The sequence below is a fragment of the Orbicella franksi genome, chromosome 14 (assembly GCF_964199315.1).
Source record: "Orbicella franksi chromosome 14, jaOrbFran1.1, whole genome shotgun sequence".
Taxonomy (NCBI): Eukaryota; Metazoa; Cnidaria; class Anthozoa; order Scleractinia; family Merulinidae; genus Orbicella; species Orbicella franksi.
In genome coordinates, this window is record NC_138158.1 from 856,108 (window position 1) to 868,501 (window position 12,394).

General features: G+C 38.8%; 1 protein-coding gene across 2 annotated transcripts; it reads left to right on the top strand.

The window, feature by feature from the left end:
* Window positions 1-3: 3 nt before the first annotated feature.
* Window positions 4-10,107, top strand: LOC145467935 (uncharacterized). 2 transcript variants are annotated; one of them, XM_081451573.1, is made up of 11 exons: window positions 4-295; window positions 2,008-2,262; window positions 3,306-3,686; window positions 4,709-5,077; window positions 5,747-6,097; window positions 6,341-6,418; window positions 7,410-7,494; window positions 7,660-7,707; window positions 8,201-8,273; window positions 8,427-8,484; window positions 9,416-10,107. In XM_081451573.1, exons 1-11 carry the CDS (start codon window positions 244-246, stop codon window positions 9,499-9,501), a joined length of 1,836 nt encoding a protein of 611 aa, XP_081307699.1. In that variant the 5' UTR covers window positions 4-243; the 3' UTR covers window positions 9,502-10,107. The 2 variants fall into 2 exon arrangements, with proteins under 2 accessions (XP_081307699.1, XP_081307700.1); XM_081451574.1 differs by having other exon boundaries at window positions 8,201-8,245; window positions 9,416-9,500.
* Window positions 10,108-12,394: the final 2,287 nt, after the last annotated feature.

Consider the following 12,394-nt stretch of genomic DNA (forward strand, 5'->3'; position numbering starts at 1 on the left):
TGGCACGGCTCTCTTGGAAACCAATTCTTTGTAACTGAAGAGATACCGTGTTGAAATAAATAGTCTGTCTGTCTGTCTGTCTGACTGGACCCTTTGTTTGTAATGTATAATATATTAATTTATGCATGATCTGTGTAACGGACGTTTCAGATTTCTGAGAAACCGAAAGGTCATTATGGAACTCTTTGCGTTCGCTATTCATCTTAGCTGAACATTGGCATATTGTTTATCGAACCAGACAGGATGCTGTGGCAAACTTATGCGATAACTGTCCTGTTCAGCCTGCAATCATCAGGTAGGTTTAAAGAGCATGTTCTCGAGATCCCATTGACATTGCAAGCTGGGAAATGTAAACAATCGTGACTCGAAACTAAAAATACATTCCTGTCTTTGACGACATTATTTGACACAGTTTCTGATAACAGGTTAAAATAATGACTGTAAGGGCAATAACTGAGCAAAAGACAGAGTGATCCTGGCCGTACTAGTGGTCGCATTTAACTGGAAAAAGACAATAGATACATCGTATAGTTTTAAAAGCAACGACCTTCCGAAAGTAGCGACCATTCGAAAAGACGCGCAAAAGTCTTAAGGTTTTTAGAAAATCTTGTAGGCGGATGTATCGACCCTCGTAAGTAATTTCTTCAAACGTGACTTCTTGTCAGAGAAAGAGGGACAACAGACAGAAGAAGCAGTTCAAAACTGATGTGACGTAAGTACAATTACGATGGGAATATATAATTTTTTAAAACTAGGTTCGATCTTTTCATCTCTCTACATAAAACAACCGAAGGAATGTTTCCTTTCACGAAGTATGGTATACGTTTTATAGCTAACCATTGTTGATTAAATGGCACCCTTACAGAAGCTTTTGGAAAAGGCTGGCAAATTAGAATTCTAACAAGGGTCGTGTTGTTTTGAAACTCTACGTTAAGATATGCGTACAGCATTCCGCATATCAATTTCGAAAGTATTCAAAGTTTATTACAGGACTTCCTGAGCAGTTACTGAGCTTTGTTTTGCGAGGATCTTTTTGAGCCGGGCGGCCAAAATCAGCTAAGTTTTGAAGGAATAGCTCGAAAAGATGAATTTAAGCAGCCGAAGGAGAATTGAGAATGCAAAGGGCTTAATTTGTAGAAAGTTTACCCCAATAGAATCGAATCGAAGAATCCAATCGAATTAAAGTCAGCAAAGTAGAATGAAATGGAGTTTCTTCTCGACAATTTATGTCGACAAGACTGAGTTCTTCTGATAACTGATCTTGCTATACGGTAGGAATCATGCAAATTTGGCGGGATATTCTCGGAAAGTTATTTGACCTGGAGTAGTCAACCGGTGATCATTAGTACGACGGGTATGGAACATTTGTTTAGTCAAATTCAGTCAATCGAACTCAGTCGCCCGAATCATCTTACATCGAACGGCTATCCACGTTTTTTGTGTATAATACAGGAATACGCAACGCAAGCGAGGAAAGGATTGTACTCTGTTACCATATCTTTATCTGCTGATTACTGCACGCTCGCTGCATTCCCATACAAACTCTTATTATTCTTTCAATACAGGGGACATCACCAAAACAACTAGAAAGTCATGATCATCATCTTTTAAAATGTCTTATGATAAAACATTCTACATAATTAAATGAAGTCTTAGCTAAGAATACATATAAATGATTGTTACACTTAAAAAGCTGTATTCTCAGACCATACTTATGGAACCATGTTAAGCTTCAGACAGTGAATTGATATCAATCACTATATTTTAATTTAATCCATAGAAAAGCTCGACAGAGATCTCCCGCCATTATATATGACCAACTGAAGCAGATATGTAAATGTATAAAATAGAAAGCTACAATAGCATTCTTCAAAATTCGATCTTCTTGAAACTTTTATCATTGAAAGTGGTTTTTTTTTCCTTAGCCTAACTATTTAGTCTTGATATAATGATAAAGATGTTTTAAACTTTTGTCGACTGTCCCTTGACCGTACCATTACTTTACAGGGTCTGTTCAATGGCCAGCTGGAACATACGGAATACCCAAACCTAGAGCCGGGTGTCCTCAGGCTGATGGCTTTCGTTGGCAGACGGGATGGAGACTACAGGACACAAATTATTTTGACGATCGTAACAAATCAAACAACTCAAGGTCTCCGCAATTCCACATCGACGGAAAAGTAAAGAAAATTACAGTTAATCGATCGTTTTGCATGAAAGAAAATACAACTGATGACAAGGATAGACCCGAGTGGCCACAAGGTTCGTCAAGTACTTTCTCCATTCCCGATTATGCCTCCTGGCGTAGTTTATTAATTTAATGTTCAGCACGAAACCTTAATTTTACTCGGTGACTTCTAACGTGTCTAAAAGACACGTGTTGCATGCAGCTCGTGTCTTTTTAGACTCGCGGTATTCTTAGAGAATCTGACGTGTATACTCTCTTGAGTAGATGATTGAACTGTGCCATCATTGACCATCCACTGATACAGTGCCACACTAATGCAAAACGTTGTAAAACGTCAAGTTCCAAGAAGTTGAGAAATGACTCCAGCCTATTGGACATGAAAATTTTCCAATTTCAATTCCAACTCCAATTCAATTCTATATTTACACAATCATATCAGGGTGGAAAATTACCGAACAGCTCTCAAAACTCTCAACTTGATGGCCTTAACTCATATTTCTTTTGCCTTTAGTGTTGTGAATGTGTGGGTCACGATCACATCAAGTGATCAATTTCAAGGTAGCACATGAAGAATATCAGATACAGTGTTTCTGTGGTCATATGCATATCTCTTACATGAATTTACCTGGAGCTAGTAGCCTCGTTTGTGAATTGAGTATATTGCCTGAGTAAAGGGGTTTTGTAGTACAAAATAAAAAAAGGGTTGCTACATTTTTTTCAACATCTCCTAAACAAAGTAGAAATCTATTCCATTCCCAGCAGGAGTAGTCATGTGGTAAGAAAGATTATGATTTGATTTTAATAACCTTAACGGATTCAACCATTCCTTTTGCTAAAGCAACGTTGCTTTCAAAGAAAGTTTCTTATACTTTGCCGTGGGTCTTACCATAACATGGGCCAAACACGTGTTAGAGTCAACCTCGCTCTACGAGATGCTGAACAGTCAAAGGAGTCTATATTTCGTAGACTTTAAGGCATGTTTGCTAATTGGAAAGATCAAACTAAAGAAGTGTTTACAAAATCGTCTATACATTTGCATTTTGCTGAACTTATTATTGCATGATAGCATGAAACACGACAAGACCTGGTCGTTCATTAAATCTAACGCTCATTTCAGGGAAATACTGTATTTATAAAAAAGGCCCCTGTCCTGAAGGTTTGACATCAGGATGGGTCTTCTGGAATGACGACCAAGAACTCGATTCAAATAAAAAGGATGGTCTTCTTCCTGATGGCGATTACGGGGAATCTACGGAGATTGCGTTTTGTTGTAGAACAGACGGAGACAAAGACGATCCTGTCCTCCTTCCTTCTAAATCTCCATTTTTTCTGCTGGCTTACGAGTCCATGAAATGCCAGAAGGTGAAGGGGGCAGAAGCTAGTTTGGAGTGGATATATTATTCTACAAGTGACCGGAACAACGACGACCAACGAAATGGCTCGTATCCTTACAACGCTGGCAAAATGCACCCCACCATTTATTACTGTTACTATCAGGGTGAGAAAACATGCAATGTAAATTAGAGCGAACATTTCGCCCAGCAGCTGAACTCTGAAATGCAAACTCGGACTGCGTGAAATTTCTCACCAACCCCAACACATACATGACAATCATTTGACGAATTCAATTTTTGCTGGCAATGTAATTTTTACAGCTTATCAAGCCCAAGACCTCTCACTCCTTGTACCAATTACAGTAAGGACACTTGAACTGTGAACACTTAACAGTTTTTTTGTACATTTTTTTGATGACCATGGAATAAAGCCTCTTCATATAATGTATAATGTTTGTATTTTTTTTAAAAGTGTAAAAACGCTAAATACTCTTGTTAGAAGGGAAGGCCCGCATTCTATGGTCACTAAAAATATGTTAAAAAAGTCGTAAGTGTTCACGGTTCGAGTGTCGTCACTGTAAAATTCCCAAATATGTAGGGGACGGCAATTTTCAAGGACAATCTCAAAGCAATTTGTTTTTATTTTCTAGGGCGTTAAAAAACCTGACAGACGTCAGTGGCACTCTCAAGTCACTAAACTATACAAAACATTATCCGAATGGACAGTACTGCGAATTTTTCACCTTTTGTTACATAAAGAGTACTCACTACACATAAGTGTAAATTGTAGTAGTTATTGGAACCAAAAGGTAATTTAGTAGTAGGTTGAGACTCAGGGTGACATCTGCCGATGCTCATTGCAGAGGTAAATATTCGATCTGCCAGACATTGACAAATGAAGAATTTTCTATAGAGATTTCAATAATTGTCGAACAGCTGTGAGCATGTGTAACTTAGCTGTTGATTTCTTAGTAGTTGTTGTCGTTTTTCAGTGGGAACCGCGCAAAAGGAGTGCTTGGTGTGCCACTTTCTTTTGACTGCGCACATGGTACATAATAATGTCCATGGTGTTTATAGTGGTTCAATGTTTGATTATATGTAGTGTTTCAGTTCTACTGGAACTCAAACTCTCAAAATTTGTGCACAATTTCCTTGTTAAATTAACTTACTTTTCCGTTATATATAGCGGTTCCTACAAAAGCACAAACCTCGGAAGTGACTTCACCAGAAGACACATCATTACATGTCCTTACTTCCAAGACCTTTACGGCACCAAAGGTGACATTATCGTCCACCGCAACATCGATAACAGAAACTTCGAAAGTGACTTTCTCGCTGGTTACTCCTGCCACGACTGCAAAAACCTTAATGGTGACGTCATCGTCCTCCACACGATCTTCGGAAATGGCGTCGTCCTCTTATGTTATTTCTATGACCCTGCAGTCTCCGGAAGTAACGCATTTATCTCCGATTACTCCTGCAGCACATACGCTGATAAAAACGACACCCAGAGTTAAACCGTGGACATCAACAACTAAATTACCACCAAAGATAGGTAGAAAAAGCATGATAAAACAGTTTTAGTACCCGACTTTTCGAACGTCTACTTTTTACAAGTACTGTACTAAAGGTTATGGTAGCGAGCCTCTTCTACTTTTTTTCTTGTTTGTATAACATTAGACTTCGAGCTGTAGCTTGCTATAGATCAACAGATGGCGACGATGAGGCCCCGAGTCAACCAGGGAAGTGGAACAAAACAGAGAGCGAACAACCTCATTATTTTAGCATAACTGGCCAGTGCCTCCGCCATTCTTTATCAGTCATAGGCCAAAGATAAAAATGATTTGTTTTTGCCGTTTAATTTTCTACCTTGAACAAATAGCTCATTAACAACTGCCCTCGAGCTTCTAGGGCCTTCTCCCAGTTGAACAGAGTAACTGCCTCCTTAGATTCTTAAAAAGGTACGTGACATCAGACACGGTGTGTTCCATAGACTCGGTAAGCAGAGTCTACAGGACGCACCAGCTAGTTTACAGGTGCGCCAAGAAAAAAGAATAACAAACTAAAAGTGTATGTAAAATTTGGTTTGCTGCTTAGTGCAGTTGCCTGAAAGTCAAATTGGTACTGAGAAAGCAACTGAAACTGACAGGGGAAACATGATATACAGCAACATATTAAGGAAAATCAAAACGATAGATAACCCAAAACAATTCTTTTATTCCAGGATGCAACGAAACCCTAACTGCAGTCAATGGCACTTTCCAGTCATCAAACTATCCAAGAAATTATCCGGATGGACAGTACTGCTTCTGGAGAATCACGGTTATCACAGTACAACAAATCTACTTAATATTCTCAAGCTTTAGTTTGCAAAATGAAAATAACACAGACGTGCTGTTTGTGTATGATGGAGATAATGCGACGGGGAAGGCATGGAAAATGTTTTACGGAGGTCACCCTCCCCCAAAGGAAGGAATCTGCATCTCGTCAAATCAGATATTCGTGGTATTCAAATCAGACAAGGAGGGATCTTTCCACGGCTTCAGCGTTTCATATTATGGTGTTAATAATTCGGGTAGGTGTTTTTGGGTCCTTTTAAGGCCCCTTCAAGGCCCTTTTAAAACTGGCATAAAATATGCGATTATCTATTAACTCTGATTGCTTTTGCGTATATACAAAACATAAGAAGGCATGGCAATCGAAAAATCAATAGTCAAACACTACACTCTCTTATTATAGCTAAGTAGTTGGCATGCAAGTGATAACCTTTCATATAAGTTAACACAATGAAAGTGACACCATCTTCCATGAAATTTAGAGTCCTGTGCCATTGCGGCCTCGCAGCCGTCAAAGGAAAGTGGAAAGAGGAATGAAACAAAACAAACACAGAGGAAAGGTAAAACACTCAATTTTCCTCCGCTAAGATAATCATCTTCACTTCTCATGGCGATGATTCGATGGTAACTAGTGCACCTGAAAGTCCAGGGGCACCCAACGACCGTTTTCTCTCTAATGCTGTTAGATGCTGTTTTAGGCTATCTGGAGTACTTTTAAAGCTCTGTAGGTTAATTTTAGGTTGCACTAAAAAAATTTTATCTGTTCGGATATTCTAGGGGAACTTGAGTATTCTCGAATTTATTAATGCTTTTTTGTCCATTTCCCGAAAACCTTAGGTCTTATCGCCTTTCCGAAAATGATAGCTGACCTTTTTTCGGTACTCAAAACGCCATTTTCAACAGTCCGAAAACAACAGACATTAAATTTCTTATATCACGAAAGTCCGAGGTGCCAATTCTCTCAAGAAAATCAGAGGGGATTAAAGGCCTTCCGAACAGATAATTTACCGAAACGATCCGTTGGGTGCCCCTGAAAGTCTAAATCGAATCAAGACAGTCTCTATAACAGCGAGGAAAAGTTCACTGAGGCCATGAGTATAGATTAAGATTTCAGAAGTAACCCGAGGAAAATCATAACGCTATGGGCAGCATAGTACATAATTGACACTTCCGGTCTGCTTTAAATGTCGATTCCATATTTATCGTACTCTCATTAACGTTATTATCCTTCTACAATAGGAGACAAAAGTGTTGAGACACTGTAAAGTTCTGTTTTCGGCAGTCCTGGAAACAGTTTTTACCCTCGCCCCCCCTGAAGGATAAACTGCTACGCAGTCCCCATCACCTACATAACATTGAATTTGGGGGGAGGGGAGGAGGAGGGGGAGGGAGGGAGGAGGCGGAGGTGTCAAAGAATTATCGCTAGATGCCTTTAAGGGGATAAATACCGTAGAGTATCATTTCTTTAGTGTCCCAACCAGTTTTGTCGCTTATTGTAGTTATTCGGTCTGCTCTAAGTACCTTTAGTTTATAGTATTTTCCTGTTTGCAGGTTTAAATGTGGTAGCTGTTATTGTTCCAGTGGTGTTAGCAATTCTTCTAGCTGCCCTGGTGGTAGCTGGAATCTGTTATATAAGGTAGGAGCATACAATGTATGAAATCAAAAACAGATCAAACAGTTTTAAAATTGGGATTCTCTTTTTATTTAAGGTTGTATAAATTGCAAGAAAAATCAGTATAAATCATAGTTTGCCATTTGTTTCCTAAAAAGATTACTGCATTTGTGAATTTGGTTGTTTCAGGAAAAGGAGAAAAAGAGTTGAAGGACCAGAAGATGACATTTTACTTAGGTGATTTTACTACTTTTTAACAAAAAATAAAATAGTCATTTAAAATTCAGTTTTAATGTTTTTATATCTGTTTTAAACTCCTTTTTTAAATTTTAATCACGGGCACAGATCGCTCCAAAAGTTTTATCCTTTAAAGTAATTTACAGATCATTTTATTATTTAAGATTGTATAAAATGCAAGAAGATCAAAAGCGAATCAGTGTCAATCGTAGTCCGCCATTTGTTTCCTAAAAATAAATACTGCATTTGTGAATTTGGTTGTTTCACGGAAATGAGAAAAAGAGTTCAAGGACCAGACGATGAAATTTTAAGGTGTTTTTATTACTTTTTTACCGAAGAAATAAAATAGTCCTTTAAAATAATTCACAGATTTGATATGATATTATTTAAGATTGTATAAATTGCAAGAAGATCAAAAGCGAATCAGTGTCAATCATAGTTTGCCATTTGTTTCCTAAAACAATTACTGCATTTGTGAATTTGGTTGTTTCAGGAAAAGGAGAAAAAGAGTTGAAGGACAAGACGATGAAGTTTTAAGGTGTTTTTATTACTTTTTATTACAAAAAGTAAGAAAGTCCTTTTAAAGTAATTCACAGATTTGATATGATAGAGTAACAAAGTACGTTCTTTGAGCTCGTTCAGTCGCGTCACTGTCTTAATTCAAACAAACAACACCACCACTGTTGTTATTAAAACGTTTGCATCTTACTGCTTTTTAGGTTAATCTGCGAACCAACTGCGTCAGTTGGAGATACAGAATTATGACAAGTATGAAAGGTAATCAAAACCCTCTTGCATTTTCCATTTCTAAAAAGTTCCAATTATTACAAGATTTGAAGACAATTGTTAGGCTATTAGATTGTCACCGTGTGGTTAGCTTGCGTGGCAGGCGTTCAAAGGAGATGGAAAACTAAAAGTGCAAAGCGAGATCAGAGGTTAAGTCTTCATACAAGCCAAGTGGCCCATCAGACCAGAGCTTATCCCAGTTTCAGTAGCATGACGCGATTAGGAGTATTTCGATTCTCCCCTGGATAGGATACTAGTCCATCGCGGGGTTAGCCCCCAGCATTACATTCGCCGGTACCCGGTGGAGAGAGGCACTGTGAGAGTAAAGTATCTTGCCAAGATGAGTCCGGCCATGGCTCGAACCCGGACCGCTCGATCCGAAGTCGAGCGCACTAACCATAACGCCACCGCGCCCCCCCCTTCCTCTCCCCCCCCCCCCAAAAAAACCCCCAAATTATCAGAACTACCACACAAATGCGTGAAACATCATCAGAGGAGACGAGTATATGTGAAATACCTGGCGGTGGATATATATCCTATACGAGAACACATGCCATACATAGCTCGGTAATAACCAGTTATCGAAGTCTTGAAAGCGGTCAACCCTATATCGTTTCAGAACCATTTCTTATTAACAATAACATTAAATATTTGATCTCGAAACTATTTCAAAGAGTGGATTCGAAATTTTATCATTGTAAAAAATTGTTTTGGAAAATATTGCTTCTTCATGATTCAGTTAACTCTAGTGAGTATTTGTGTCCTAATTCAATTTTTGAACTTGAATTTAACATTATTATTATCAACATATAGACGGATCTAAATGAGAGCACAGTATACTTCTTTTAGATTAGCGCGCTTAATTTTTCTGACCAAACTTAAACTTATTGTCAATATTTGCTCTTTCTTTGTCTTTTTGCAGCTCCGATTGGAAAAGGAAGCCTGGAGGGCAGAGTGCAAGTTCGCGAACTGATCGAAAAAACGTTTAGTTCCCATTTAGAGTTTTAGTGCTTGAAATGAAATAAACGGTAATTGCAACAGTTAGGAAAAGACATTGATTGAACAACGAAAAACCTAATCGGAAATAAAGGGTCTCATTGACAAGACTGACAAGGATGCAAGTTGTTTAAATACTAATGATACCGTTTTAATCATGGTACATTTAGTCACAAACTGAATTTAATGAGGCCTTCACAATGGTTTCGTGTTCAGGGCATGTACGCCCCTATCACCCTGAGATAAATCAGCTACCAACAGAACTTTTTGCTAACAATGTATGTCCTCTACATGCGAAATACAGAGTTTTCTTTAACGGTGTAGAAACTGATTGTATTCCGTTGTACGCATTGCGCTGGTTTTCAAGACTGACAATTGCAACTTCTCACTTCTCAGCAAATATTTCAACATAGTTCATCACATTAGAATAAACATGGGCAGTTGTCTTTTTTACCTTAATGTGAAACAGTTTGAAACTGAAATAAAGTGGAACATATTTGAATTTCAATAATTTTTTGTCCTTCACGTCGTCCTGCTACACTCAAGGTTCCTTAAAAAATTCAAGGACTTTTCGAGAACATTCCAGAGCAAAATTCATTTTTTTCAACGACTCCATCGACTAGAAAAATGTCATTAGAATTTGACACTAGATGCTCAAGTAAAAAAGAGTTGATAATTAACTTGTACGTCCTGGTTTTACTCTTAAAATAGGAAAGAAAAAAACTCAGTTTAGTGGCATAAAAACTGTCCCTGCTTACAGACGATCCATTTTCCAAGTTGAGTGGCTCATAGTCATTTTGATTTAGTTCTTTCCCCACGTGGGCAATTTTTTTTTTTGTCAAGCTATTTGGCAGCTTGCTCTTTTTCCTTAAAATTTCATGGGTTTTTCAAGGGTCCAATGTACTTTTCACGGAATTTCAAGACCTTAGATTTTTATTTTCAAATTCAAAGAACTTCAAGGTGCCTACCAACTCTGTTAATTTATTTTCCCTTTGACCGCAAAAAGTTAACTCTATCCTGGGCAGACGAGGAGGTGGGTACTAGGAACCTTGGTCCCTCATTAGTTTTCATCGCCTTGCGGTGCATGACTGTTTGCGCCATTTTTGGCGATACTGCTGGCAAGGCCGCACTACACAAGTGTTTTTGCTCTTTCTTCTTCTATCTCCCTATATTCAGATTACTCCGTAGGTAATACTACGGTTTGACTTGGGCCGATTTTTGTCCCACCTTTACGGGGCCAAATCATAAGTGCATCATATACGGTAGCAACTTGAAAGAGGTGTTCATAAACAACTAAAGATAAAAATTGGTACCTGGCATTGGTGCCGCTTCCCATGCCAATGTTTGTATTCGAAATTTCCTTCCGACGTTTCTCTCTCCATACTGTGGTCATCTATCACGGATAAGTGAACTATGAATGACATTTAACCGCATGTGTTTACATGCGTTTACACCGTCGTAGTCATTTCACGATGTTCTTTGCACAGGACGGTAATAAAGAAATGTGCAGAGATACTGTACGCGGTGTCCTCATGGATAGTGTGTTTGTCTCCGGATCGAAGGATCCGGGTTGGAGTCCTCGCCGTGGTCATTGTGTTGTGTTCTTGGGCAAGACACTTTACAAACCCTAACCCTAACCCCTAACCCTAACGAATTTAGTGCTGGGTATAACCCTGCGATGTACCAGCATCTTACATGTATCCAGGAATGAGTAGAAATACTCCTAGTCGCTTCATGCTACAGAAACCGGGATAAGCTCCGGCCTGATGGGCCACTTGGCTCGAATGCAAACTTTACCTCTATGTGGTTGCCATCGTGATTTGGTTATACGTACCCACTGTTTTTGCAATGTAGGCACGGCTTCGAGTTCGTTCACCGAAGATGTAGATTTATTACGGCAAGTCGTACTCTTCCATAGCTAAAAAAATCTCTTCAAGTTATTTCTAGGTAAAAAATTCCGAAGATTAACAAACTGTACATATTAATTACTGACTTTCACTATTTGCATAGCAAAAGTTTCCGAGAACCCAGTGAAACGGCATCGACATTTGGATTCTGTAAAGATCTTACAGTGAATGAGATGGTCTTGTGGCGGGTTCTAGTCATTATAACATTAAGATCCAGCCCCTTATTATCAGGTAGGCATGTGAGGGAAGTAATTAAAAAGAATTTTTACATCAACTTTGAAAAATAGGTGGAGATAAATCGTTGAGTATTTCAGACCCGGAGGGTACTCCCTGAATTTTTAGGCGCAGTTAGGTACGTGTTGCTGGGCAGGGTATGACTTTATTTTAGACATCTTTGAGTCGTTTTGAACTGGGCACACATTATCATTAGTAGTAACCTAATCAGGACAATGCAACTGTCTGGTGTTTAACTGTGGAGGGATTTGAACGGGGCGTGATTGCATAGACGTGTTGAAGTAAACTGAACCTTCTGTTATGTACAATATTGGTTGTATTTATGTTGCTTTAGAGTGATTCTAGCTCGTTAGGTTACCCATTTACATTGTGAATAAACGAAACGATTTATTTTTTAATACGTTGAACTGTCACTGTAAACATACTCTAGACCAAGGCTAAAATGCAGACTGCAGACTACAGACTTTTTAAGTACTATATATCGTGTTATTTCCATTATCGAGTACTAACCGGACACAGGGTTATTCAGGCTAATCGCGGTGAAAGTTTGAACTCCGATTATCCTAATCACTCCGGTTGGACTTAATATCACTCCGGTTAGCCTAAATAACGCTCCGGTTAGCCAGGTTACGGTCAACGTTCAACGATGGAATTCTGATAAAATGTCTTTAATCTGTATTCTGCGGTCTGCATTTTACCCCTGGTCCGCGGCAGTCTGCATTTTACCCTTCAGTCTGCATTTTACCGCGGTCGACAGTCTGCGT